This window comes from Meleagris gallopavo, chromosome Z, assembly GCF_905368555.1.
Source record: "Meleagris gallopavo chromosome Z, MGAL_WU_HG_1.1, whole genome shotgun sequence".
NCBI classification, from domain to species: Eukaryota; Metazoa; Chordata; class Aves; order Galliformes; family Phasianidae; genus Meleagris; species Meleagris gallopavo.
Genome location: NC_139435.1, coordinates 24,095,710 through 24,123,032, shown reverse-complemented (window position 1 = coordinate 24,123,032; position 27,323 = coordinate 24,095,710). Strand labels below are relative to the sequence as shown.

General features: G+C 37.1%; 2 protein-coding genes across 7 annotated transcripts in view; one reads left to right on the top strand and one right to left on the bottom strand.

Annotated features, from left to right (window-relative positions):
• CERT1 (ceramide transporter 1) overlaps window positions 1–6,965 on the bottom strand; it is a 75,372-nt gene extending 68,407 nt beyond the window's left edge. For both annotated transcript variants that reach the window (XM_085214507.1, XM_085214508.1), the window contains exons 1-2: window positions 6,823–6,965; window positions 3,275–3,409 (exon numbers count right to left, since the gene is read on the bottom strand). In XM_085214507.1, the coding sequence (XP_085070633.1) occupies window positions 3,275–3,409; window positions 6,823–6,918 (231 nt within the window). In that variant the 5' untranslated portion in view covers window positions 6,919–6,965. The remainder of the gene's footprint in view (window positions 1–3,274; window positions 3,410–6,822) is intronic.
• POLK (DNA polymerase kappa) overlaps window positions 6,335–27,323 on the top strand; it is a 32,478-nt gene continuing 11,489 nt past the window's right edge. Inside the window, exons 1-9 of one of the 5 annotated variants that reach the window (XM_085214502.1) lie at window positions 6,335–6,540; window positions 14,604–14,782; window positions 16,039–16,158; window positions 19,750–19,902; window positions 20,262–20,393; window positions 21,378–21,531; window positions 22,914–23,129; window positions 26,416–26,540; window positions 26,738–26,904. In XM_085214502.1, the coding sequence (XP_085070628.1) occupies window positions 6,363–6,540; window positions 14,604–14,782; window positions 16,039–16,158; window positions 19,750–19,902; window positions 20,262–20,393; window positions 21,378–21,531; window positions 22,914–23,129; window positions 26,416–26,540; window positions 26,738–26,904 (1,424 nt within the window). In that variant the 5' untranslated portion in view covers window positions 6,335–6,362. The other 4 variants (XM_085214505.1, XM_085214504.1, XM_085214503.1 and 1 more) reach the window with 4 other exon arrangements.

Sequence of the window (27,323 nt, the reverse complement as noted above, 5' to 3'; positions counted from 1 at the left end):
AATTTTGTCTCATAATTAATCCTATGACTAATCATCATGCTGATATTAATCTCTGAAAATACAGCATTACTACTACTCAATGATAGAAGCTAAGTTTATGCTTATACGTCAATAAAATGTGGACATTCTATACTTCAAGCAGCAAAGAGAACTCAAAAATCATTGTGCCCACAGCTGAAAACAGTTTGTGCACACCTAATCCAAATACTCAAAAGAAACTTCATAAGAATACAATCATTTCATAAGCATAAGCACTATAGGCATCAACATTATACAATTAGTCCTCATGTATTGCTCTGTACTGAAGAAAACCTGATTGTAACATACCAGGTTAAGAGGGAGACAGTTATAATGCCCTACCCTGAATCAGCAACACTGAGAAAAAAATAAATGTCAAGACACTATAGGAAAAGAATACATAAAGAGTCCAACTATTGAACATTTGTAGCTGAACATTAAGTCACTAAGAAACTCAACTTCTCCTCTCTAACACACTAACCTTTGACATACAGTAAAGAGTAAGTTTCACTACAGCAGAAGTAGTTTTCCTGTTACCTCAAGATTTTCTAAGGTATTGACCTTCTCCTACGCACTAAATACATGCTAACTAGCTTATCACTATAGTAAGATATTACATGAACGTGAAAGTAAAGATTAACAGGACGAATATTTCAAACATTTGGAGCTGTTGAAAGGGTCCAAAAAAAGGTCACGAAGATGATCAGAAGGCTGGAGCACCTCTCCTATGAAGAAAAGTAGAGAGAGTGGCACTTGGAGAAGAGAAGGCTCCAGAAGAGCCCTTCCTTACTTCAAGGGTGCTTATCAAGTGGGAGACTGACTTTTTGCAAGGGTGGATAGTGACAAGGTGGGGGGAATGGTCATAAACTAAATGAAAGGGGTTTTAGGTTAGATGTTAGGCAGAAATCTTTACTTGTAGAGTAGTGAGGTACTAAAACAAGTTACCCAGAAAGGCTGTGGATGTGGAACTGTTCAAGGCCATGTTGGGTGGCCATTGGGAAGTCTGATGTAGTGAGTGGCAGCCCTGCCAACAGCAAGGGGTTGGATACTAGCTGATCCTCAGGGTCCCTTCTAGCCCAAGCCACTCTATGATTTGACTGGAATTATTTTTCTACTATTAAAAACAGGTTAAAAAAAGCTAGTTTTTACAACTCAACTACCAAACCAGAAGTATTCATTCTTAAACTCTGGCCCAGATGAATAGCTTCTGAAAAACAAGTGTTTTCATAATAGTTTTAAACCAATTTCCATATACTGAAGATGCAAGAAATGATCTGATAGTATTCCTGAACCTCTAATACTGAAGTAGCAATCACTAACCACAGCTAGAAATAATTAACAGAAGTTTACCAGGCCTTGGAGATGCCATTTAAAACTCAAAACAAGCAACTAAAGCACAAAATACTCCTTACAATGCACGATTCTTAATGAAAACTGAACTAAAATATCGTTAACTTTTAGAACTGTACCCACTTCTTTTCTTCCCTCACTGTATTTTCTCAGTATACTACTGAAGCTCAAGAACCAAAAAAAAAAAAAAAAAGAACTATTCAACTCTAAGGTATCCCTAACATAACCCTAAGAGAAAAGTTACCTACCTGTAAAGAGGTTTCAGTATTAACATTTCCTTTTCAGAAGACAAAATGATCCCCAAATTCCCTTCACAAAGTGCAGTATCAGCACTTATCCAGTAGCAATAGTGCTGTAATATCTCACACCATCACAACTGGAATTTGAAATGCTATGATATGCTCTAAAGTATGGATTCCAGCCTTTTGATTTGACTAGCCTGCACTGACTGAAGAGTATTTATCTTGAGCTGGATATTAGAAGAGTTTTGTTACTTGTATACCTTTGATTTTTAATTCAAACAAAAAAAAAACCCACAAAACTAGCAGGTCCATGCTCCAGTCTATACTTCCAGACCTCTCTTGGTCTAATTCCTTGTCACCACCTTCCTGTTTCTGTCCAGTACACATATTAAGCCTCTTGCTAGTTAACAAGAGACCTTTCTGGAACTTTTGTTCAAAGGCTGGAACTACTACAGATGGCCATGAATATATTAAAATGAGTACTTTTCCTTTGTCTTCCTCAATTCATCTTGAAATAGCACATTCAGTGGAAGTAAATTAAATACATTAAATACTACTGTTCTTGTATATTTATGTGCTGCAGAGAGGATGAGCTAAAAAATCCAAAGGAAGGTCATGAAGATGATCAGTGGGCTGAAGCACCTCTTCTATGAAGAAAGGCTGAGAAAGTTGGGGCTGTTTACTTAAAGATTCTGGGGAAACCTCACTGTAGCCGTCCAGTACCTAAAAGGGGCCTTCAAGGAAGACCCCTCGGTCAGACAGTCAACTATCAGGGCAAGAAGAAAGATTTAAATTAAATGTTAGGGGAAAAATCTTAACTCAGAGTTTGGCAAGGCACTGGAACAGTTCACACAGAGAAGTTGAAGAGGTACCTAGAGATGTTCAAGGCCAGACTGGATGGAGCCCTGGGCAGTATGATCGAGTGAATGGTGTCCCTGCTCATGGCAAGGGGTTGAAACTACATCTTTAAGGTCCTTCTCAACACAAACCTTTCCATGTGTATTCTGTTTTCTGTCACATAAATGAACTACTTAAAAATAACAGAAAAGCTACAGTATGACTTCAGTAAGGATTAGTCAAAATTAATTCACTGAATTTTTAAATTAGCAAAGACAGATTTTTCTTTATCCTGTAGGGCCATTTCATCACTATGGGATTGCATCTACACATAGGTTCTGTACTCTTATCAGCATAATACTGAGTCTCTAAGCATTAGGCAGAAACACACGTCACATTTAGAAAAAGAAGTAAGCAGCAGAATGCTTTCCTTTTGGAAATACACAGATTCAGGTTCAGAAAGTTAGTAGTCAAAGAAACACCACTTTTTTTTCTTCCAGTGCAAAGTGTAAGGACTGTGAGGGATGTAAATTCCTTTGGGAAGTTGTTTTCATGTCTCAGTTTGACCCTTGGAAAAACAATACCTCTTCCACAGAGAAACTGTACCCCTATGCACAGAAATCTTAAGCACAACAGAAAGCTGCTTACTGCAATCTCAAACGAAAACAGCTTATTTTCTAATTAGGAACTCCTTGCCCTGCTCCACAGTGTTGCAGGATATCACTAACTTAGTATTAAGTGATGTAACAGAATAAATTTGCTTGCACTAAATATTAGCCTTCAACAACATAACTCTCAAAACATTAAAAGATAGCAATAGCACTTACTGTAATCACAGCTTTACTCAGGCAGATAGAGCCTCTGCAGCCATATTCTGTTTCGTCTTCAGACTTGTAATAACTGAGTGTGTTGGTTTTCAGAACCACCCATCGATCCTGCCATCCATGAATGTAGTTGGTCCACTACAAAAAAAAAAGAAAAAGAAAAAAAAATCAAAAATCTGCTAATGGAAAAAATACAAAAATGCTGAAAAAATAATTTTGTTGATATTTCCAAACCTTTCAAGTATCAGAAGGTTTTTTTGTTTTGTTTTGTTTTTTAAAGTTCTTACCAATTGAGAACATTGCACTTCTGATCAGGACTCTTAAAAAAAAAAACACATTTGCAAATCACTGAAATATGGTACTAAAAACCAGTTGCTTCCCACGAACAGGAAGATAACAGATGTCTTTGATGCAAAATTGCTCCCAAGGCCACTTAAACAAAGGTATCAACGCAGTGATAACAAGTTAGGGGACACAGGAGGGGAACACTAAACATTCTACCTTGAATTTAGACTTGCTATTTTAAATCTGAATAAGATGAACTGCTAAACTTAAGCAGAACGTAAAACATACTTTATTTATATACAAAGTGACTTGTACCAAAGTGATTTTACTGAATTTTCTAACTCTTCTCGTATGAAAACATACATGCCATTATCCTACTAGTAGAGCATATAACCATTATAGCAACTAAAGTCACCAGTTCTTCATCAATTTACTACTACCCACAGATACTGCTTTAGGTTTTAATTCCATAACCACTTCATCATTAAGATGATAATTACTCGTCAGGAGACATCAAATCATCCTGTTACTAAGATCTTTCTAGCTACTCAACATTCACATATACAGTGCAACTGACATTCCAGGAACAAGTTCCTGGATTCATCATATAAAGGTATGGTTACGAGTGACTAATAAAGTCCTGATTATTAATATATTTGCTACAACTTCCCAACACAACAGAATTACACCCTGCAGAAGCTTTCAGCATCAACAAAGTACCACAACTATTCTACAACTCTGGTAACACGCTGGTGCTAGGACTTTGAATGCAGGGCAAAAAACCAGAATTTAAATAATGGAAATGGGAAAACAAAAACACTGACAATGATTTTATCGGGAAAGCATTTATTTGATCACAACAAAGACTTCCTAACCACTATTCACCATTTTATCACATTGAAACAGGGAGTGAGAAGAAGTGGACTAGTGGGATAATTTCCATGCTATACTACATGTATCAGTTAGCATATGTCTCAAAACTGCATGTTAGCCTTCTAACGGCAAGAAGAAGTCTAAGCACTAAATAGGAAAACAAATTCTATTACCTGAGAAACTACTAGCTATCTTCAAGCACAAGTGAGACCTACATTTACTCACCAAAAATAAACCTTTTTGCATCCTCCTAATAAACTGAATAGCTACATTCAATGAGTGCTTCAGCTGTGGTTAGTACCTGAACCAATAGCACCGACTGTTATGAAGGTATATTTGTGCTGCCTTCCTCCCTCTGTCTCTATTATATTCTCTGTTCCTACTAAATATGAAGTGAAAAGCCCAAAGGTATCTCGGCCAAAAGAGCAAGGGACAGGGAAGAAAGCATCTTTCCTCCTTTGACACAGTTAAGTGAGGTAAATATAGCAGCCAATCTCGCATTTGCTGCTGCAATCAACACTGGCTGTTGCAATCAAAATGTGACAGGAATTAAGAGACTCCTTAAAGTATTCTCATAGAAAAAAAGGTTCCTGCAAACAAAAGACCACTGGTTAAAGCACACATGTATCAAGACATTTCCAAGGTAGAGTTCTTTGTATCCACCCTAAAGTTGTAAGGAAAATTGTAATGGAAAATGCTTAGAGTTTGGAAAACTCAGAGAGCAGTGAAATGTACTTCTAATAAGCTTCTCTTTCAAAATTATCCTGTTTGTTTAAATGCTTCTCTCTTTACTGAGTTGAAAAATTACTAAGCATACAGAGAACTGCAGCATACTTTCACTGATTTGCTATTTAATAACAGACTAAGTTTTAAAAACAGAGACACGCTCAGTAATCAGTTTGTAATGGTACTCTTCTATTTTAATTTGTCTCAAGTATTACTGAGGCATTAACTAGCAAAAGGCAAAATTATCCCTCAAGTATATTCACCGCAACAGGTTTTACCATGCTTTGACTACTGAGATTACATCCCTGGGTTCTCACAGAAAAGGCAACATTAGCTACATTTGGTATAATTAAAAAAAAATAAATAAATACAAGTCTTGCACATCGCAACTGTATAAATTTCAGCAGAGACCATGACTTCACCTGTTACTCCTATACTTGCCAACATAAGAACCAACCATATCCTAACAAATATTTAAGTTTCTAAGGTAAGAATCATCCAATCAAAAGAACACATTGTTAAGAAAAACCTACGCTACTAAACCAAAACCTCGTGTTTTAAGTGCTGTCACATCTCATGACTCTCTCATCCTCTCCCATCCGCTACAGATGACAGGATCTCACACAAGAGCCTTCTCCCATCTCTGGATTTAGGAACGCTTTTAGACTGCAAAGTGTTTATGACTCTCCCACAAACAAGCAGAGGACTGCCTCATTGTGACTATTTTCCTAGCAGTCAGGGCCAGTTATGAACTCAGTATCCCATGACCTGTGTGCTTCATGCATGCTGATGCCCATCCTCGCCACACAGAAAAGAACTTATTATTATTATTTTTTTTACATTCAACATCATTCTGAAGGTACTTTCTGTAAAAATAAAACCTTTTTGCTCCCAAACTTAATGATTCAACACACAGCTTTAAAATTGCCCCCAAAGTAAAATTTCCCAGCGTCACCCAACGCATACTTGCAAGTCATCTCATTTCCAGCGATTTAAAAAAAAATGATAATAAGCAGCAGCACTTCTATTTAAGAAGGGAAACAAGCCTTAGTGCCCTTTTCCTTCCTCTCCTCCCCTCCTCCCGTATCTCCTGCTGCAGGGCTGGTTTATGGCACTGTTTTGATAGTCGCACCGAAGGCTGCGCCGCTCCCGTGCCTGCTCCGGGGGAGCGACGAGCAGGGCAGTGGGGAGCCCCGCCGCACGGAGGATGCGCCCTGCGCCGCCGGGGACCCGACTCTCGCAGCGGGAGGAAGGGGGCTCCCCGCTGAGTGCCTTCCCGGCCCGACCGGGGCTCGAGGCCGCGCCGGCGGCTCCGCCCGAGGCAGGGCTCCCTCACGACACCTCTCCGGGCCGAGCTGCCGGGGCCCGCGCGAAGGCGGGGGGAGGTGAGCGGGCCCCTCCCGGCGCAGCGCCGTCGGGGACGTGCCGGTGCCCCCGCCGGAGGGAGGGGGCGCGGGAGGCCGGCGCGGCTCCCTGGCAGCCTTCGCGATCAGGTGGCAGCTGTTTCGGCCAGCGCCTCTCCCGGAGACGAGCGAGCCCCGGAGCCGGGCGGCGAGGAGCTGACAGCCGGGATCTGTCGGCGGAGAGGGGGGTGGGAGGGAGTCGGGAACCGCCGCAGAGAAGGGAAGTGCGAGGCCGCCGGGTGCGGCGGAGCGAAGCGCCCTTACCTTGCTGAGCACCCCGCAGAGCTCAACAGGCAGCCCGAGCTCGGTCTCGGGGTCCTCCTCGGAGCCGGAGGAGTTCCAGCTCTGGTTGTCCGACATGGAGACCGGAGCCGCAGTCACCGCTGAGCGGGGAAGAGCCGCGCGGCCCCTGCCCACAGCAGCCTCAGCGTCTCCTGCCGAACAGACGGGAACGGCCGACAGCGGCTCTACCTGAGCGGCACGGCACCGCACCGCACCGCGCCAGCCAGCGGCCGAGCGGCCTCGAGAGGCGGAGGCTCGCGCGGTTCCCTCAGAGCAGCTCGGCGGCCCCGGCCCGCGGCAGCGGCCACAACATAGAGGTGGCGAGGGGAGGAGGAGCGAGCGCACGTCCGCCTGCCGCGCACTCCACTCACAGCGCTGCCGCCGCCGCGATCTTACGCGAGGCCGGGGGGGCACGCTCCGCCACTATTTACCCGTTCCACCCCCCGCCCGGCCCCGGAGCCGCGCGCCGGGAGCTGTAGTCTCCGCGGCAGAGTCCGAGGCCGCCGCTGCGCGCGTCATGCTGAGAGTTGTAGTCCGCCTTGCTGGCTGTTCCCCTCCCGCCGGCTCGTGGCCGCCATCTTGGTCTCGTCTTTCCCGTAACGCTGGGTTTGTTCTCTGATAAGGTGGGGTACTCCGCTCCCTGCCCCGAACGTGGGGCAGCAGTGCTGCCTGGACTGGTAGGAGCCGATCGAAAAACGGCTGCCTGAGCTGTCAGGTAGCCCGGTCCCGTATTTTTATGCGCCTGCTGTTGTAGCTCGGGGCACGAGATAGTACGGGGTGGTTTTTTAGAGCTCTGACTGGGATGCGTAACCGTGTTTGTGGGGGTAGAACTGTTTGCAGAAGGAAGACGTGCCAGCTGACTGCTGTACAGCGTACGAGCAGATACAGCGGGTTGGAATGGACGTACCGTTTGTGCGGGCTCGTGTGTTTTTGCTTTATTTCTCGGGGGGAAGAAGACGTCAAAAAGGTTTGGATGGGGGAGGACTCAGCTTTGCAATGCATGCTGCTGGTTGTATTGGAGGAACAATGCTCTGAAATCTGATTTTGTCTGACCGCCTCTCTGTGACAAACCATGGTATCATTTTCCCATGCGATGCTGCTTGAAGGTTTGCGCTGAGAAATTATTATTATTATTTTTTTTATTGAAGAGTCTTTATCCCAAACCGATGTACGTATGCTTATTATCCATACATGAGATAGCTAAACTTTTAGTAACAGGCGTACCCTCTCAAAGTCTTTTGTATGAAGATATCTGCACTGTAATTGTAAATTCTCTGTACTGAGTGAGTGGTAAAGCAGCACATCACTGTCCTAAACGACTGGAAATAAAGGGTGGTCACAGAAATTTTACTGCTTCTCTCTGAGATGTGTACTTTCTTTCAGGGCTATTGTGGGCACTGTTTTTGACAACTTTCAGACTTAGGAAAAACTGTTGAGAAATTAGGCCCTTTTCATCTGCTGTTTGGAAAGAAGCTATGCTATTTTTGCTTTGTATCTGTTGCAATGTACTGCATTTTTTAAGTAAGCAGAATGGCTGACTTTTTATATACTGATATATGAAAGAATAAATTTTGGTTCTTCTTTGTAGCACATTTATGAAGTTGAGTGGCACCACTTTTGATGTCAGATTTTTTTCCCCCATCAAATTTCGAATGAATTTCTTTCTCTATTCTGATCTAAAGCAGGGAGTGAAGAGACATGTCTGAGCAAAGCCTTTGGCAGTGGCAGTGACGTGTACTTAGCCATGCACCTTCACTTTTGTTCTAGGATTGACCTCTTGGTTGCAGTTGCTGTTACAGATCAAGAACTGCCAAACTGTAGGGGTTGTAAGGGACCTCTGTAAGAGATCATCCTATCCAGCCCCTGCTAAAGCAGCTTCCCTACAGCACGTTGTGCAGGAAAGCATCCAGTGGGTTTTGAATGTTTCTGGAGAAGGAGACTCCACAACCTCTTTTGGCAGCCTGTTCCAGTGCTCTGTCACCATCACAATAAAGGAGTTTTTCTCCTATTTAGATGGAACTTCTTCTTTTCCAGTTTGTGTCCCTTGTCCTGTTGCTGGGCACCACTGAAAAGAGTGGCCTCATTCACTTGCCTCTCACTCTTTAGATATTTATTAGCACTGATAAGATCCTCTTTCAGTCTTGTCTTCTCCAGGCTGAACAGTCTTTGGTTTCTCAGCCTTTCCACGTAAGGGAGATGATCCAGGCTCCTAATCATCATAATGAAATTATTTTCTTGGTTTCTTCTCCATTTATATGTCTGCCACATCCTCCTGGAATGTCTTATTTTTTACCATTATTTCATTAGTTTTTGTTCTTTAAGCATGTGTTGAGAGTCTGATTAACCTGAATTAAATTAACTCTTCTCTGATATTCTAACCACCCTTTTCGTATATTATTTGCTGCCTATTACTTTTAATGAGACCAAATCACATCTACATTACTGTGGTGCAAATATTCAAGGGAAAGATTTGGCACTGAGGATCTTAAGTTCATAGTGTACGTATTTTAAGAGATTTTTCTTCTTACTAGCTCTAGTCTGGTCCCATGGCAGAATGTCCATTAGCAAATGGAATATGTCAGATGTGCTCTGCAATTAGTCTTATTGTTTAGTTTATGAAGAATCTGATTTGTATGCTCCAAGGCTAACTGATAGGCTGCTATAGGCCACACATTCATTTCTACCTCTTCCTGTGTCTTCTTCATAGAATCACAGAATCATAGAATGGTTTGGTTTGGAAGGGACTTCTAAAATCATCTAGTTCCATCTCTTTGCTATGGGCAGGGACACCTCCCTTTAGACCAGGATGCTCAAAGCCCCATCCAGCCTGGCCTTGAGTGCTTCCAGGAAGGGGGCATCCACAACCTTTCTGGGCAGCCTTCTTCAGTGGGCATTTATTTTGTGCTTGATTACTGTAATCATAATTTCACCACTTTGTTCTGAGGTGGCCAGTGATGTGGTTTCCAGCAGTAATAATTTCCAGTCTGAGGAAGGCTATTCAAAGTTTGAGTTTGAGTTTGAGAGTTACTCTTGAATCAGTCTGTTTGGCTTGTTTGTTCTGCATTCTTTTTTCAGATTTTTTGGATTCTTCAATTCTTTTGTGTTCTTTTGTATTCTATTGTCAAAACAGTTTTCGTGTGTATTAAAATATAAAAAAGAAAAAAGAGAGGGGAGGCACTCGATCTCTTATAATTTCATTTAGTGTATAACTTGCTACTATACATTAGTATATTTTATATTTTACATTTATATGTTTATGTTTATACATTTTTCCAAAAAAAGTGAACAAGTTTTCCTAAGTTCTACAACAGTAACTGCTAATTAAGAGTATCCATTTCGTCAGTCTGTTTTAATATAAGAGGTTTCTAGCAACATTAAGCTTCAGTTCCATCTTCAGTTGAAGTAGAAAGTGAATGCAAAAGGTGTTGTCTGTGACATTTACATTGTTCTCAGTAGGCAGAGACACAAGTGTTTGTCTTTTGATCTTAGCGCAGTTCATACTGCACTGCACTTGGTCTTAGTAAAAAGGCAGAAAAGTGATCCTTTATGGTCAGAATTGGATGAACTAAGTTATTTATCTCAGTTAGCTGTTTATTGTGCGTTCAGTGCTCTTCACAAAACTTCTTTTAACATTTTGACCTTGTCACAGAAATTAAGGATAGTATTTATTTTCTTCTAATACAACCTGTGTCCAGTGTAAGGGTTCACAAAGTTAGTCCATCCCATGTTCTCCATGTTTATATGTAGAGGTATGTCAAAATGTCATCATTTTGTTTTCTAGAAGAGCTTAAAGAAATATCCAAAACATCTAAATCAAAAGAAAATAGGAAATTTTTTTGGACTATAATAAATGAGGCATCAGATTTTCATGAAATGTTGCTACATGCCGTTGCAACTTCAGCATATGTATATTTTTACATATCTTGTATATTTTTATGCCATGAATAGTAGATTTGGACAATTTAGATATAAAGGGGGGATGCCTTCCATTTCTGCTACATGTATGGATTCCTTGGAGCTGTAAGAAGGATAAGCAGTTGTGTAACAGTACTTTTTATCTCATGCTTTGTTTCTTTTGTTGGTGTGAGTGTCTGTGATAACATAGATAACAGTTTTTCTACACGAGAATTGTTACACAGTTTACATGCAGCAAATTATCATTTTGTATACAGTTTCTTTTTCCAAGTTTTGCAAACAGTTGTCATTTTTTTTTCCTGGTATTGCTTCTCAGCAAGTTGTTACACTGTTAATAGAGGACAAAATCTTAACAACTTTTTGAATGTTATTGCTTTGCAAGATAAAACTGTGTCCACAGAACTGAATATTTTAGAAATGCTTTTTTTTTTTTTAATCTTTTTCTCACATTATATTTTACTATATGAAGATAATAAGGCAGAAGTGTTCTTAAGTTCTTACGCTGCACACAGAGTTTCTGTTACTCGAATTGCTGGGTGTTTAGTGAATACAGACTGGAGGAATAGTGCAGCTCACAAATATGACCTATTTCCTTTAGGCTACTTCATGCAAACAGATGCTGAATGAATACAGATAGAGGCACTTTTTAAAGAAATTAAATAATTTCTGTATGTTACTTGCTCGTTTTGTGTCAGTCCAATCTTTTTTATTCAATTGAGTTTCTATGCTTGCTTCTAGAAGAGTTTCATTAGCGTTATGTTTTTTCCATTTAGAAGCATCCCAGATTTCTAACAAACCTTCCTACACAGTAATGAAATTCTGTGCTCCCTCTCCACCTTTCTATTTTGCCATTACCAATTGGCAGTTAGTGCTCATGTCTTCCTTATCTTCAGATGCCCTTTCAGTAGCAATTGAAAATTTCTTCCACATAGAGGTGATTCTACTGCTCCCCATACCCACCTCCAAATAACAAGAATAATAGAATAGTATTTAACTGTAGACTTCCTTCACAGACCTCTGATTTCGTACCCTGCTTTCTTGTTGTGACTGTGTGAGAAATTTAGTATGTCCTCTAATGGAAACAGCACAGTCTTGCAGCAGATTCTTGAGATGACAGCATGCCACAAATATGTCACAAGCCTGTCACTCTTTGCCTAGACAGTTCTAAGCTAAGTGTTTCATTAATCTAAATTTTTACCCACTTCTTTAAAGTGTTTTAGCTAAAACACAAGACACCACAAGCTGACTGCTTCCTCCAGGTCAGTTTTCCTTGGAGACCATTTTCCATGGTGACAATAAACTTCTACACTGATGTTTTATTAACATTTTGTACAGTGCTTCAAATGGTGCTTCTCCTGCATTTCGTTTAAATGTTATCATTACTGCAGATGATCCACCTGAGTGTTCTGTCTGACAGTGCTTTATCTGCTGTTTTATTGTAGCTTCTGGGATACATTTAAATATGCTAAATATTTAACATATTTTCAGACCTCTTATTCTGATAGACTCCAGGTTCTGTTCATATCTCTTCTCTATGTGTACAAGCTTCTGTGAAGAACTAATATCATGTCTTCAGATAAGTATTTTCTTAATTCCAGCTAAAGCATTACTTTATACACTTTGTTTTCTGTTACTATTGATGTATTTTTGGTATGCACAAGAGGATGAGAAGGTAAAATACACTAGGAGACTGGCATTTCTGAGACTTTTTCAAAACTTTTATCATTGTGGCATTTTGTTCTCATTGGATATATAGCAATGTGGGAGGGAAGGACTTTGAGTTAAACACGTGTTTAAAGCTCTTGCTATAAGGCTGAGGATTTATGAATGAGAAGGGAGAAAGATTTGTACGTGCTAGGGATAAAGAGACTTTTTCAGGAGTATGGGACCAAGTTGCAAAGTCTGGAATGGGAAGCAGTAACTGTGTTCGTGCCAAGTTCTTGAAGAGAACGAGTGATAAAAGAACCAGGGGAAGTGAGGGAGGGTAATTTACCCTGAGGGAAGTGTTTATTTGTAGTTATGCCCACTGCTTACCATAGATTGAAAGTAATGCTGGCATCACTGAGTGGCTAATTGAAGTGGCATGAACTCGAGATGAAACTTGGAACTGAAGTATGCAATGCAGTTTTTGTTTTCTTTCTTCCCTTTTGGCTTTTGTCTAGCAGTCTTGTTACAGGCTCCAGTAAGTGGAAAATTAATGACAGTGTTTGTCATTGTGGTCTTTTGTTTGATAGATACACACAAGAGCTATGAAGCCTTTCCCAATCCCAGTTGACTGTTTAGTAGCACTATAGCTACAGTAGTACCAAGAGTTAGAATCTCTATCTACATCTCCAAGTACTTTCTATTCCTTGAAATGCAACAAGCAGTATAGATAAACACAAGGTTACTTAGCTGGTCTTGTGTCTTTGGAACGCATCATACAAAATAATCTGAATTGGTGGAATGTGATTAAAAATTGGGTATTTGTGGCAGAACTATTTTAATGTGTGACTTTACTGTCTAATTTCATTTGACTAGTGTATTTTAGGAGGTGACTGTCATGAAAATAACAACACTGGACCATTAATGTAAAATAAGTCACCCACATGGTTCTTTTATCACACATACACACACAAAATAGCTTTAAAATGAAAAAGGCATAATAACATTTTTCAGTTTTGTCCTTGAGTAGTTAAAGCAGCATTTAAAAATACCTTATAGAAAAAATGCAACACTCTTAGATTTGTAGTTTGTGGCAGTGTTTAACAGAGCTGCTGTAAGAGCCTGAAGGGATGTGACTTCTCCTAGCAGGAAGGGCTCGTGTCACAGGGAGCAGCTTCAAGGGGAAGCTTAGGAGCGAATGTTCTTCCTGCACAAAAGTAAAGCTGAAGCTGTTCATTAGTCAACAGCTTAGGGTAGGAAGAAAGTACTTCTGTATGCTTTTCCAGTAAGAAATTTGCGTTATATATTTCAACCAGTCTTGGATCCTGCATGTTTTAATCTGGCAGAAATGCGATCACAAGATCGTGCTCCAGAAGGCAGCTTTTGCTTAAAATCAATTTATTATCTAAACAATGTATGTAGATGGAAAAGTTCAGCTGTTCACTTTTGTAAGGCATAAGGGAAGATGTCACGTATCAGAAGTACCTGCGCATGTAAGAAATTACATATGGCAGCAATTGAGTGGTAAAAGTTTGGTATGCTCTATTAGTTGGATGCTATGGCTCTATGAATTAATGGAGGAAAAGAATGCAGGAATTTTTGCCTAAGTAAACAATTAAGATTTATTCAAAGTTCTTAATTGAAGCCGTCTGTTTTTTAAAAGATGAGCTGTAACTCAAGCAGAAGGTTTGAATTTGAGCTAGAAATTACTGGGAAAATTAATATGGCATACCTCTAGCAGGAATTAGGACTAAATGAATGACAATCTTCAGCAATTTAAAATCTTTTTTGTTTGTTTGCTTGTTTGTTTGTTTGCTTTTGGAAAGTAATGCAGCTTAGTGTGTTTAAGATATTACTGTTGGTTCTGATGGGATTATATACAGGGATAAGTCTCATGTGTGACATGAGATGCTAACCTTTACCGAAGCTGATGATGCAGAATTATTTCTGGTAAGGGAACTTCTGAAACTTTGGTTTTTATTTACTAAAGAAGTAAAACCTTACTGTTTCTGAAGACTGATAATGGTTTGGTGATTATGGAAGGTCAGCCACTGTACACAAATATGTCTTCGTATTTGTGATGTATGTGTTGTTTTCATGAACAAATATACAGCAAATGAGTTCTACAGATTACTTTTGTATTGTTCAGCTGGAACTTAGAAACAAGTATATGACTTAAATTCTTTTTTTTTTTTTCTTTCCAGGTACTAAGTCTCAGGAAAGGTACTGGTCTTCAGAAAGTACTATGGACAACGTGAAAAATGCTGATAACAGCTCTTATAATGGTGGAGCTCTGCTTAGAATGGGCCTCAATGATAACAAAGCTGGAATGCAAGGTTTGGATAAAGAGAAAATTAATAAAATCATTATGGAAGCTTCCAAGGTTGGTTTGATTGTATTTATTTATGTATTTATTTATTTTTCCTTGCCAGCATTTCTACTTATATCTCCCTTTCCATTACAGATAAAGTTGATGTGACTGGATTTTTAATGTTTTCAGTAGAATTCCTTTGTCCTTTTCTTTTTGTCCTTTTTCTCAAGTGATTCTTGAGAGAGGTGGCCGGTAGCATGCAGTTTTGTGCCAGAGATCCTCAAAAGAAATCACACCTCTACAAAGCACTGGAATATTAGTCCTCTTACTTTTTTCTTGAATGGCCTACAGATGCAACTGTATGGGGATAACACTTCATTCAGGCAGCTCTAGATTTTTTTTCTTTTCCTTTCATAAATGTTCATTTCATTTGGTGTTAATATATCCCAAGGTTATTTGCATAATATTTTTTGCTCAGGAATTTGTGTGTCACTCTGTTAAGTCCAGACTATTCCAAGCATTTTGTTGGTGCTTTACACACTCTGGGGTAAACTCAGGGATGGGGAACATGCTATAAACAGCGTTTATTTAGCAAACATGTTTTACTTGTGTTTCCACTTCAATAGACTTTATGTAGTGTTAAGACTCCTGTTGATTTAGTTGTTTCCTCTCCTTATTGTATCCATTATTTCTTGAAAAGTTAGCTCTTTGTCAGAAATATGTTCATAATTACATATGGAGAAATTATTTCTCAGGGACAGTTATTGTTTAATCACCTGTGTTGAAGTGGAATGAACTGTGAAAAGGGCTTTCAAAACCACTAAGTAAGTTTCTTTGTATTAGGATACATTTCTGTAAATAAAGCAGGAGAACGTAATGCCATCTATAGATCAAGAAATCTGAAAATAAGCTTTGATTCTTTCTGAAACTTTCCTTCTTTTTTTAGTCCTTTCAAAATTAAACTTACAAACTCTACCCACAGTTGTACTATGGCAAGATTTTACATAATTTCAACTTTGAAATACTGCAGGGGATCTTAGAGAACTTCTTTACTAAGTGTTACATACTGGGCAGTTCTTCATCCTATCATTTTCTTACTGATTTCTTTCAAGAAGACTTAACAAGTCATGCTTGATTGCAGAGGGGAAAAAAGATGATGTGTATGTCTGATATTGAAAGAAAACATCAATCTCTCTTGTGTATCAGCTGTATAAAAATCCAAAGTATTCATTACTGTGTTTCACATTTCCTATATTTAAAGATCAAATTTTGTTTACTAGATGAAAAGACAAATTAAAACCTTACAGTTTTTTGTAATTTTCTTCCAGGGCTCCAAATTTTATGAAAACGAGCTCAAAAAAGATCAACAAGTTAACCAACGAATTGAGAAAATGATGCAGCTTAAGGAGAAAATTACACAACAACAGCTGTTGAAAGCACGGTTGCGGGTACTAATCCTGTACATTTTTATTTTATTTTATTTTGTTTTGTTTTGTTTTATTTTGAGAAGATGATGAATAAACATTTCGGTGCAATTTAATTTACTGTATTACATTTTGTTGGTAAGCACACCATTAGATACTGTTTACATGTTAGTCATGCAAGTAAATTTTGTACAGTGATTTAAGGATGTAAGTGTAATAAACTATTCCTAGAAAAGGATAAAGTAAGCTCTAAAACAGATGTGAAATTTTATTTTATTTTTTTAATTATAATGAAGAAAAAAATAATTCCTGTCCTTCTAAATCCAGATGGTTTGAAGGGATGTCATTATGGTTTCTGGAACAGCTTTATTAAGTACTTAGTTAATAAGTAAAATAGCATTCTTCAGTTTTAGAAAATATATATTTTTGTCTTAAATGACCCTCAATTAAATGAAGATGGTCAGAGCTTTCAACTCTTCCTGATTAACATATTCTTTATCTATGCTTGTAATGGAAAGTAAGAAGTCAGAAGAAATACATATGTCCTAAACTAGAAGGATGGAGGGACTATTTTTCTTCTCATGTGCTAATAGTAGATAACGATATCTTAATAGTTCTCTGTGTTAGATATTGTTAAAAGAAAACTACAACAGGTTGCACACTACATTCGTAGACCCAGTGTAATTAAAGTTACTTGTAGTGGCTTAATTCACTTCCTTTCTCATTTATACTGTGATTCAGTCTTTAATTACATGATTGCATGCCATTTTTCTCTAATAGGACTCCTGTTTCATTCAGTGCACAGTGCAGACACAGTTCAGTGAGTGAGCAATTATTTACTGTTGTCCTCATTGCTCAGTGGATGGCCCCAAGGCTTATTTGTTCTACACTAGTCTAATCCAGCTTTAAATGCAAAATTACTGTCTTCTTCATAGACTTTTCTATGTTGTACACTACATATTGAAAATTCTTTAAATTATTCTTGCAAAACTCCAGCAAAGTAGTGTGATATTTTTGTTTTGTAGATGAGAAGCTGAGGCATGTTTCCCAGACTGTTTTCTCAACCTTCAATGTCTCAAGTCACCTTTGTCCTACATTAGATAAGTACTACACATGCTTTGTGGTACTTAATCAGCTTCTCTAAGTTTTTCAGATACAGATATACCTAAGTCTCATTATCATCTTTAACTTTCTTCCTATCCCTTTCTTTATTTTAGTCACTCTCTTCATTTCAATACTGCCTTCTTGAAATATTGTGAAAGAACTTGTTCTCCTAGAATGTGTAACTAGGAGATGCTATGAAATTACAAATATATACATATATTTGGAAATATATGTATGTATCTGCACGAATGCTGCAAGTTTTCATCTTCAGGTTAAGTCTTGTTTGTAGGGTGCTTAGAGGCTGAGATACAGCTTCCTAAGCTGGGAGTCTGTGCAGGATCTCCAATGTAAAATCAAAGCAATAAAAAAAATTTCTCACTTACTCATTTGTTGGACAAAATCTTGGTTATATCGTGGAAACAGTAGCATAAATGAAAGGCAGCCTGCAACATAACATTTACTGTCTTTCTCACCACTAGGGTGTGTTTGAAGAGGAAATTTGAAGTTCTAATAAATGCCATTTTCTATTAAGAGAAGTAATATACCATGCTGCATTTTACAGTTCTTAATTTCTGGAAATTTGTCTGTTACAGATTTAGATTATGCTGATAACTTAGATTGGATCTGCTTGAAGTTCCACAGAAATTAACAGTACTTTAAGAAGTATCCAGCTGCTACCAGATTGTCAGGCTGTTCTCACGATGCTTGCTAGTTTTATCACTGTGTGGTTTATCATAGATGTTTATTCTGTGAATAGTTACTGTTGTTCCAAAAAGTGTTGTTATTATTTGTTTTTTCTTCAATCCTGTCAAACAGTTTTACAAACATTAAATAAATCTTGAATAGTATTTTAATATCTTAATTTGATTATGCAGTTTAAGATAGGAAACTTGTATCTTGAATATTTTACGTTCTCCAACAATATAAGAAACTTTTTTTTTTCCATGTGTTGCATCATGTAAATAGATAGGAGATAGTGGCCTGCCTGCACCACTTTCAGTTGGGACCTTAATTTCTCTAAATTAGTATGTTCAGCCCTGGGGAGCATACTGTATTCTTCTGTATGGAATACCTACTCTGAGGTCCCGTTTCACCTCTAAGGTGAACTTGGAGCAAAGAAGAGAAAAGACTAAGTGAGTCATTATTCAGCAATTTGTGACATTCAAAGCCACTTGTCTTTGTTCAAGTATCTTCAGTCTCAAAGGCTGAGATTTTAGATTAGTTTTTTTGTTTATTTTATTAAGCAGCTCTGCAAGGGAAAAAAACAAAGAACAACTCTTGCAGTGACTTGGCAAATTGCACGTAACTGTTCCTTTTCAGGACCATAAAATAATTATAATTGAGCCAGAGACATTTCTGTTATGGTACCTTGATTTCACAAATGTTTGTGAGTGTCCTTGTTCTTGCACACAGAGAGAAACATCTGTTCCTTATCACTACATGCATTTCTTGAGCTCTAATGTGTGTGAAGCTCATTGTTTCTTTTCTAATCGCAGCAACTTTTTGTTTGTGTAAATAGAGGTTAGCATAGTCATTATTATGATTAGGCAATCATAGTTTGATAGCACTTCCTTTGTTCTCCTTTTTTGATATTTTCTCTTTTGCTTCTAGAATGTTGTATGGTAATGACAACATAGTCACCTTAAGTCAGCAGGTCTTAAAAATTTTCTATTAAGTAATACACTCGTACTTTCTAGTGACACTCACTCACTTCATACCACATTCGTAGTTGAATGATATTTCTGCAACAAGCACAAAATATCTAGCTCTCTCAATAAAAGAATGCAAATAAATTAAGAAAAACAGTTTAAAGTATTTTTGTGGAGAAACCTATGTTTGACTGATTCAGAACACTGTGGGACTGATCAAATCCACGATCTACTTGTAGGAGAAAAATCTTTAACTTCTAAAGAGAAACAAAGTACTTTCTAACTCTTTTCTATGTATAATCTTTAAAAGTCACCATACTGTTGCTAGCAGTCCAGCCTTTCGATACATATTCCTGTAACAAATACTGAGGAATTTTACAAAGGTATTAACAGCAGCTTTCTTTGCAGTAAATGAATCTGTTTGAGACCTTATTTCTCACAAATTAAGGTGGACTGTACTGCCCTTCGAGCTGCTGGTCTTTTTTTCATGTGAAAAATTTGAGCCAATTTTCTGAAGAGTGGTAGCTTCAGCTTGGTGTATTGGAAATTTACATTCTATTAATGTATTTTCATCTGTTTGTCCATTTTTTAAATAATGTCTGTGACAGTAGCTGAAGCTGCATCTTCAGTGGGTCTTACCCAGTTACTGTCTGAATTAGTTTTGTTTGTTTTTTTTTTTCACTAGTGAGGAGTTTGTTGCTTTTTGTACCATTTGCTAGCAGTGTTTTAGCAAATGTCACCAGAAATGTGTTTTTTTTTTCTTAAACAGCGTGCCATATGCATCAAAATTATTGGAATCCTGTGTACTTCTGAACTTCTGCAAGGTTAATAGTTTTTTTAATTATTACTTTATTTTGTTCAGGTGGACAAACTGGTGATGGAACTGGAACAGAGTCGCAACCTTAGTTGTACTATTGTACACATTGACATGGATGCCTTCTATGCAGCTGTGGAAATGAGAGACAATCCAGAGCTGAAGGAAAAACCTATTGCAGTGGGATCAATGAGTATGTTGGTAAGGCTAAATGTCAAGCTAATATAGAAATTAATTGCGTTAATCTAAAAGTGTGATAAAATGTACAATAATAGCATATAATAAAGAGAAGTTTCATGACTTTCTGGAAAAAATAACAAGAATGGTAGAGGAAGTGTCTATTCTAGACCACGTTAAGCTGAACTTTATTTTTCAGTAGAAAGTGTAATAATGAAATGTTAAAGGGTGTGAACAGACCAGAGAGAGGAAAAGAATATACTAATTCTAATCCTATTCAGTCTTTTCTGACTGCAGTTCCATGATCAGAATTTGATTTAACATTAAGTGTCACTGAGTAAACCTTGATTACTAAGCACTAAACTTACTTCTCCTCTTCCAAGTCCACCTCAAACTACCATGCTAGGAGATTTGGTGTACGTGCAGCCATGCCTGGATTTATTGCTAAAAAGCTGTGTCCACATCTAACTATAGTACCGTTAAACTTTGAAAAATACAGAAAAGTGAGTGAAGAGGTAAGTCTGGAAAAATAAAAAATATTCTAACTAAAGATGGGTGTACTTTGTTTTAGACTTTATCAGTGTTAGATAATATGAGATGTGTCAGCTTAAACGTTACATTAGAGTATGTTTGAACCTGCTAAGAATCTTGGATTTTACAATATATATACTTCATTTGTTGTTTGATGGGAGTAAAGTATTAAAAATTACAGTTGTTTTGGTTTTATATTTGTGATTTTTTTGGGATTTGGATTAATTTTGTTTCATTAGCAAAAGCTGAACAGTGAATCTTATCATTAGCTGTTTAAGGGAAGATGAGATGCATATATGATCAAATATTGTGATTCCTAATAATTGGACCTAAACTTATAAAATATGATGCAGCCAAATTTTCCTTCTTGCTAAAAAATAAAAAATAATAATAAAAAGGAGGGAAAGGGTGCAGAAAAGAGTAAAATAAGAGATTTTATTTGTCCTATTAATTTAATATGTTGTTTTGGAGGATGCACTCAAAATTAATGATTTTGGGGTAAGTTTTGCTAGTGGCTCAGACTGGAGCTCTAAACTGTTGCTACACCAATTGTTTGACTTTTCTTATGTTTTGCATATGTGATGTCTGACGGACAGTGCAGATAGATAAATCGGCTAACATGCTCCTTCTGAGCTTCTGCCAGTTTCCCAGATCCCCAGAGTTTTGTTCAAGTAATTACAGCAGTGACTGTGAACCTCATGCCAGTGGAGTGCTTATTCATTGAGCTTAGTGACCTGTACAGTTAAACACCATGCTCAGAACCCCTTTACTTGCTTAGTATTGATGTCTTGGTACTTGAGAGAAGTAGTGCTATAATTTTGTAATATCAATAAATTATTTGTTCTGTAAATGTCTTTAATGGTGAATAGTCATCTTGAGTTTTCAATGTATGTTTGTTCACCTAATGATTGTGTGTCAAGATCTGCTTTTACAGCAAAGTTTTAAACTTTCTCTATACATTTATGAAGGTTAAAGAGATACTGGCTGAATATGATCCCCATTTTATGCCTATGGGCCTAGATGAAGCCTACCTGAATTTAACAGAGCACTTGGAGGAAAGGCTGCATTGGCCTGAAGATAAAAGAAGATACTTTTTGAACACAGAAAACACTACAGAAAAAAGTAAGCAAAGTCTCTTCTTCTGCGTATAACGTATGCTTCAGAAAAGCAGCTCCCACTGAAAGCACACATATCTATGTGCATCCTTTGTAATTCTTTATGCTATCTACCTCTAATTTCTTAGGTTCACTTTCTCTACAAAAACCATGCTGATGACAGTTAGGATTTAGAGATGTAGATTTCTAACTTGTGAGTACATATGTGTGGAAAGTGGTGGCAGGTTTACTGTACGTAGTTGCATGTTTTAGCTACATATTTTGTCTTTACAATTCAAAACTGTAATTTTGCAAATAAATAGTAATAATCTTGTGACTTAAGGAAGTATAGAATAAATAAATTGATTGTTCTGAAGTTTATTTACAATTTGCTGAGGTGTTTTCTAGAATGAGGTACTGCAATGAGTTCTGTGAGAAATTATCTGCAAAGAAAACATGTATAAGCTCTATTAAGATGATTTTGCAAGACTAGAACTATTCAAAGAAATGAACACTGCAGAAATACGGTAACGCTTAAAGATATGTCTGGATTTCACGTGGCTCTAGAAGGTGGAGTTCAATCCACACTCGCAACTGTGAAACCAATTAGGAATAGTAAAAAAGGAGTCAAGTAAATGGTTGATTGAAGTGCAAACTGGATAGCTTGTACTATTGTATTAAAAAATTATCCAAATAGCTATTAAGAGGATAATGAAGGAAGCTGTACTGAAAAACATTAGTAGACTAGAAGAAAACAAACTGGCATTGTCTATGCAAATGAAATACCACTAATATGTAGTCATGTGTCTCTTCATACTTATCTGCTATCTGTGTTCTTTTCCTACCACATGCAGCACTGAGAATGTGGAAGTGTAACAGAAAAGTTTGTAGTCAGACAGAGGGCTGCTGTCATTCCTAGTTCTATGATGACTGAAGCTGAAGATTTGAAACTTACCAGATTGGCTGTTCTAGAACCAGAAATTTTGCATTATTCTAATATCATTAGAAAATACTGAGGGCAAAAAAAAAGCACGGAAGATTTTTATTCCCATGAAAAAGGGAGCATCTGGGCTTCTCTATGATATGGAACACAAGTAATGCCAAAATGTTTATGTTTTTCTGCTATCACAGCACCAGGCATTAAACCTCAGTGCTTTTCTGGAAGTGAAGTCCAGTCTTCTAGCCATTTCTAATCTCAGCCAAGTATAATCTTACAAAGAATAAAACAATTGTGACTCTCCTTTCTTCAAATGAAAACGCAATCTAATCATTCTGGCTAAATAAACATACATTCTTGTTAAACAGAAAAAACAGAATTGCTAATCAACTATTTTCCTTTACTGCAGAGGAAAATTAATGAAATAGATGCTGTATATATTGATTAATTGCTTGTGTGTTTATCTAATACAGATAAAGAAGATATAAGCATATCTGGCAGATTGAATATAGATGGATACTCTTCTTCACCAGAGCTGTTTGAAGATGGCACATCTGTAATGGATGATCACTCTGGACAAAGATATCAGTCACTGAAAAATGTAGTTGTGTTTGGAACCTCTGCAGAAGAAGCTGTGAAGGAAATTCGCTTTAGGATTGAGCAGAAAACTCAACTGACTGCTAGTGCAGGTATTCAAAACACGTATAAATAATAATCTTTTGTGTTTCCACAGTGTGTTGTACACTAATCTCAGGGGATGCTACAGTCTTAAGAAATAAGTATTGCCACAGCATTCTCATGCTGCAAAGAAATATGCCTCCTTTGCAATTGTGTAAAAACTTCTGTCTTTCAGGTAATTACTGAAACCTTATATGTATCAAAGCCATTCCTCTATTTTCTAAATCATATAAGTAGTTCTTTTTGCTTCTTTCGTCTTGAAATGGAAGTAGTGTAGAGACAGGATGAGGAAAAATGGCCTCAAGTTGCGCCAGGGTAAGTTTAGGTTGGATATCTGGAAATACTTCTTTACAGAAGTGGTCATTAAGCACTGGAAAAGGCTCCTCGGAGGGGTGGTTGAGCTACCATCCTTGGTTATGTTTAAAAACCGTCTGGATGTGGTGCTCAGGGACATGATTTAGTGGAGGGTTGTTAGAGTTATGGTAGTACGGTTAGGTTGTGGTTGGACTTGATGATCTTGAAGGTTTTTTCCAACCTGAGTGATTCTGTGATTCTAAGTGAATTGGGGAACTCAGGAATTAACATTAGCACTGCTGATACTTGTTTTAGTGCCTCATGTAAATTGTTGTGATAGCCTTATGGCTGTAGAGTAATCTGTTACTGATTGCTGAATTGGTTTTAGCTTGAAGAAAAGATCAGTTATTGCTACCTCTAGCAGTCTTGCCACACTGTTCCCTTTGTTCCTTTTAATACAATATTGTAATTCATTTAAAGGGAAGTAAATGTGTTTAAGTTAATAAAATATTGAGAAAGTTTTTAATATTTACCATCCAAGCTTCCTGTCTTCAGGCAACCTACCTGGAAGCGTTGATAATTTGCCTTAGATACCTAATAAATAAATAAATAAATAAATAAATAAAAAATAAATAGAGCATGCTCCTAGTAATCTAGTTTGGATGGCATCCAAAGAGCTTTGTGAACCAGGTGTGTGAAGCATCAGGGAATGCTGAACTTTATGAAGCAGGTAGGTGTGAAGGCCAGGGAAATGTCAAAAGCAAGCAGAGATAAAGGAATAGGTAGTAGAAACAGATGAGATTGCCCCATATGTTATAAGTAGTAGTAAAGTAATAATTTTGTTCTTCTGGAATGTTATCCGCTGAAGGATAAAATACTGTTTATGAAGCTTTTATAAAATGAAACATGTTTAGAAGGCTAATAGAAAACTTCTGATCAGCAATAGTGAAAGAAAATTACTTCTACCAACTAGACTGTGGATATATAACCTCTGAGCTCACCTGGGCTTCATTGAGAGAAGAGGAATCGTGTTGGGCCATTTATAAAATACATAATGTGGTTAGCATGTGTAACTAACAAAACCTCTTTCATTTTTCAGTAATTTGTATAAAAACATTAAAAAAAAAAAAAGAAAAAAGAGGTCAACAAAAAACATAAATCTAGTGGGTTTTCTTTGACCTTGTTTTTGTGAAACTGATTTCAGTGTCTGTTTCAGTGGAAGTAGCTATGATTATTAGTAAGTGCTCAAGGTGCTTTTCAGATTTTTGATCTAATTTTATTCTTCCTGTGCATCATCCTTGAAATTAATTGTTCAGGAATGTACATACTGCCAGAAAGTGATTACATGAATAAGATGTGATTGTGAGATATATTTTTCTCTGTTAAGGTAGGCCTTATAAAAGTCTAGTAAAGAGAAGTGACCACATTCTTCTTAGGCTTGAATGTCTGACTGCAACTCTGTACATTTGATTTGAAAATTCATAGGTAATGCACGTGTGAACTGAAAATGGAGTTGTGAGTATTCAGAAAAAGCTGATGTTTCTTTGGAAAACTTGAAATCTATTTTCAAATTTCTTTATCAAACTCGAAAGCAAAGCACATATTTTTCCACTGGTCTCAGGAATATGTTTACCCACTGTATCACAGTGCATACAATTATTTGCCATATCTTGGGTTTGCTGTAATTTGTTTCATTGTGAACGCCACTGTGTTTTGAAATGTAGCATAGGTAAGTTCACCTTGAAGGTGCTTATGTAACTTGTTTAAATGAACTGTCAAATCTACCAATAAGCATTGTAAATTATTTTACGCTTTTTGTAATCTTATGAGGCATTTAAAATGATAAATTCGTCAGCATTGCATGAGTATGCTGGATATTTCATCTGCAGTGAATGTGTCAACTTACTAAAGTATTTTATGAAATAACATAAGCCCAATTTTAATAATAAGAAAAATTGCATTTCTGCTTGATTCAAAAAAGTATGCCCTCACAGGCATACACACCTGTAAGCTGAAATATCATTCTCAGCAATCATTGCCTTTTATTCACTAAGTGGCACAAGCAAATTTAATGTGTAGTACATGTGATTTTAAATTTATCTGAGTGCATGTGATGGACACAAGAGGCAGAGCTAGCACTGCGGTGTGTCTATGCAGTCGATGCTTGAGCTGAGTGCAGTCCACTCATGAGAAATATTGCTAAGCATCACATAATAATGTTAAAAGTGTATGTTCTCATGGGACTGCATTACTAGCTGTACAGAGCCCACATGCTGCATCTAGAATATTATACCAGCAAGCAGATAAAAATTTAGACTACTAGGGGTGTAGTAAAATTTCTTTGATTCTTTTTTTTTTTTTTTTTTTTTTTTGCTAGCTGATCCTGTAGTTTGTTTGTAAAGCTATTTACTTTTCTAGAAAGGAGCAACTCCTACTTATTTCCTCCATGAAGGAACTAGTGAAATATTTATGTATTTTTTAATTCTAAGTAATTTCATATCAGTGGTAGTCCAGAAAATACTAGTTTAGTAAATTTTGCCATAATAAATTGAGTCTTTTTTGAACTACAAGCAAGACATAACATCTTTACATTGAAATTCATTGTAACTGCTGTTATGAGAATTTTCTTTTGTCTTATTATGATCACTTTAATAGTCATAAAATCATTCAGTCATGTAATGGATGTTATTTTTAAGACACTTGATATTTAACTCCTCATGACTGATTAGTACATGTTCTGTTACCCTTTCTCAAAATAGTAGGTACGCTTTATCTGATGCATCAATTATTTTTAAACTGTCATATGTATTTATTTTCTCACAAGTTTATTACAATTATTTTTCTTTTTTTTTTTCCCCCAGAATTCCAAGAAATCTGCTTATTATTAGTTACCATTTCTCTTCTGCTTTTGTCAAATGTGTAGTCTACTCTTGTGCTTTTAAGTAATAGATGATTAAAATTGCAGTCTTGTATTTTTCAAAATCTTCTTTCTTTGTGTTTAAGGAATAGCTCCAAATACAATGTTAGCGAAAATGTGCAGTGATCGTAATAAACCTAATGGACAATGCAGAATTTCTCCAGAGAGACAAGCAGTGCTAGACTTCATAAAAGATTTGCCCATTAGAAAGGTAAGAGGTACTGTGACATTTATTATACAATCGTTTATGTTCATGATGTTCTAAAACCAAGATTTCTCCAGAAAGAAGAAAAAAAAAATTCTAAGTAATAGGCCCAGTTTTTTCTTAGTACTGGATCCACAAATACTAATTTCCATTTTAATGTGTGTGTTGGTTTTTGTTTGTTTTTTTTTTTTTTTTCCTCCCAGGTGCCAGGTATAGGAAAAGTAACAGAGAAGATGTTAAAAGCCCTTGGAATTGTGACTTGCTCAGAACTTTACCAGCAGAGGGCACTGCTTTCTCTTCTTTTTTCAGAAGCATCTTGGCGTAGTTTCTTGGATATCTCTCTTGGGCTGGGTTCAACACATTTGGAAAAGTATGCTTTGGTTTTGTTGTTTTTATATTTCTACTCCTTAAATTTTGCTAAATGTTTCCAGGTGTGTTTTATATAATTTACATTTTAAGGCACACTGTGTTGACAGACCAAAAAATATTATGAAAATTAGGTTTGTGTGCAACATACGAAATTTAATAAGTCTTTTAAAGAGGAAGTTGCGTGTATGTGTATTTTATTAACCAAGTCAGCACTATTTACTATACTGATAATAAATATATCTGTATATGACAATACACGATATAATATATACTATACTATACTATTATATTATATATATAATATACTATTATACTAGTACTAACATACTATTAGATTAATATATAGTTTAGGATAATATCATAATTATTAAATTAACTAAAGAGATAATAGTTACTTATCCAAAGCACAGATGTTCAGTC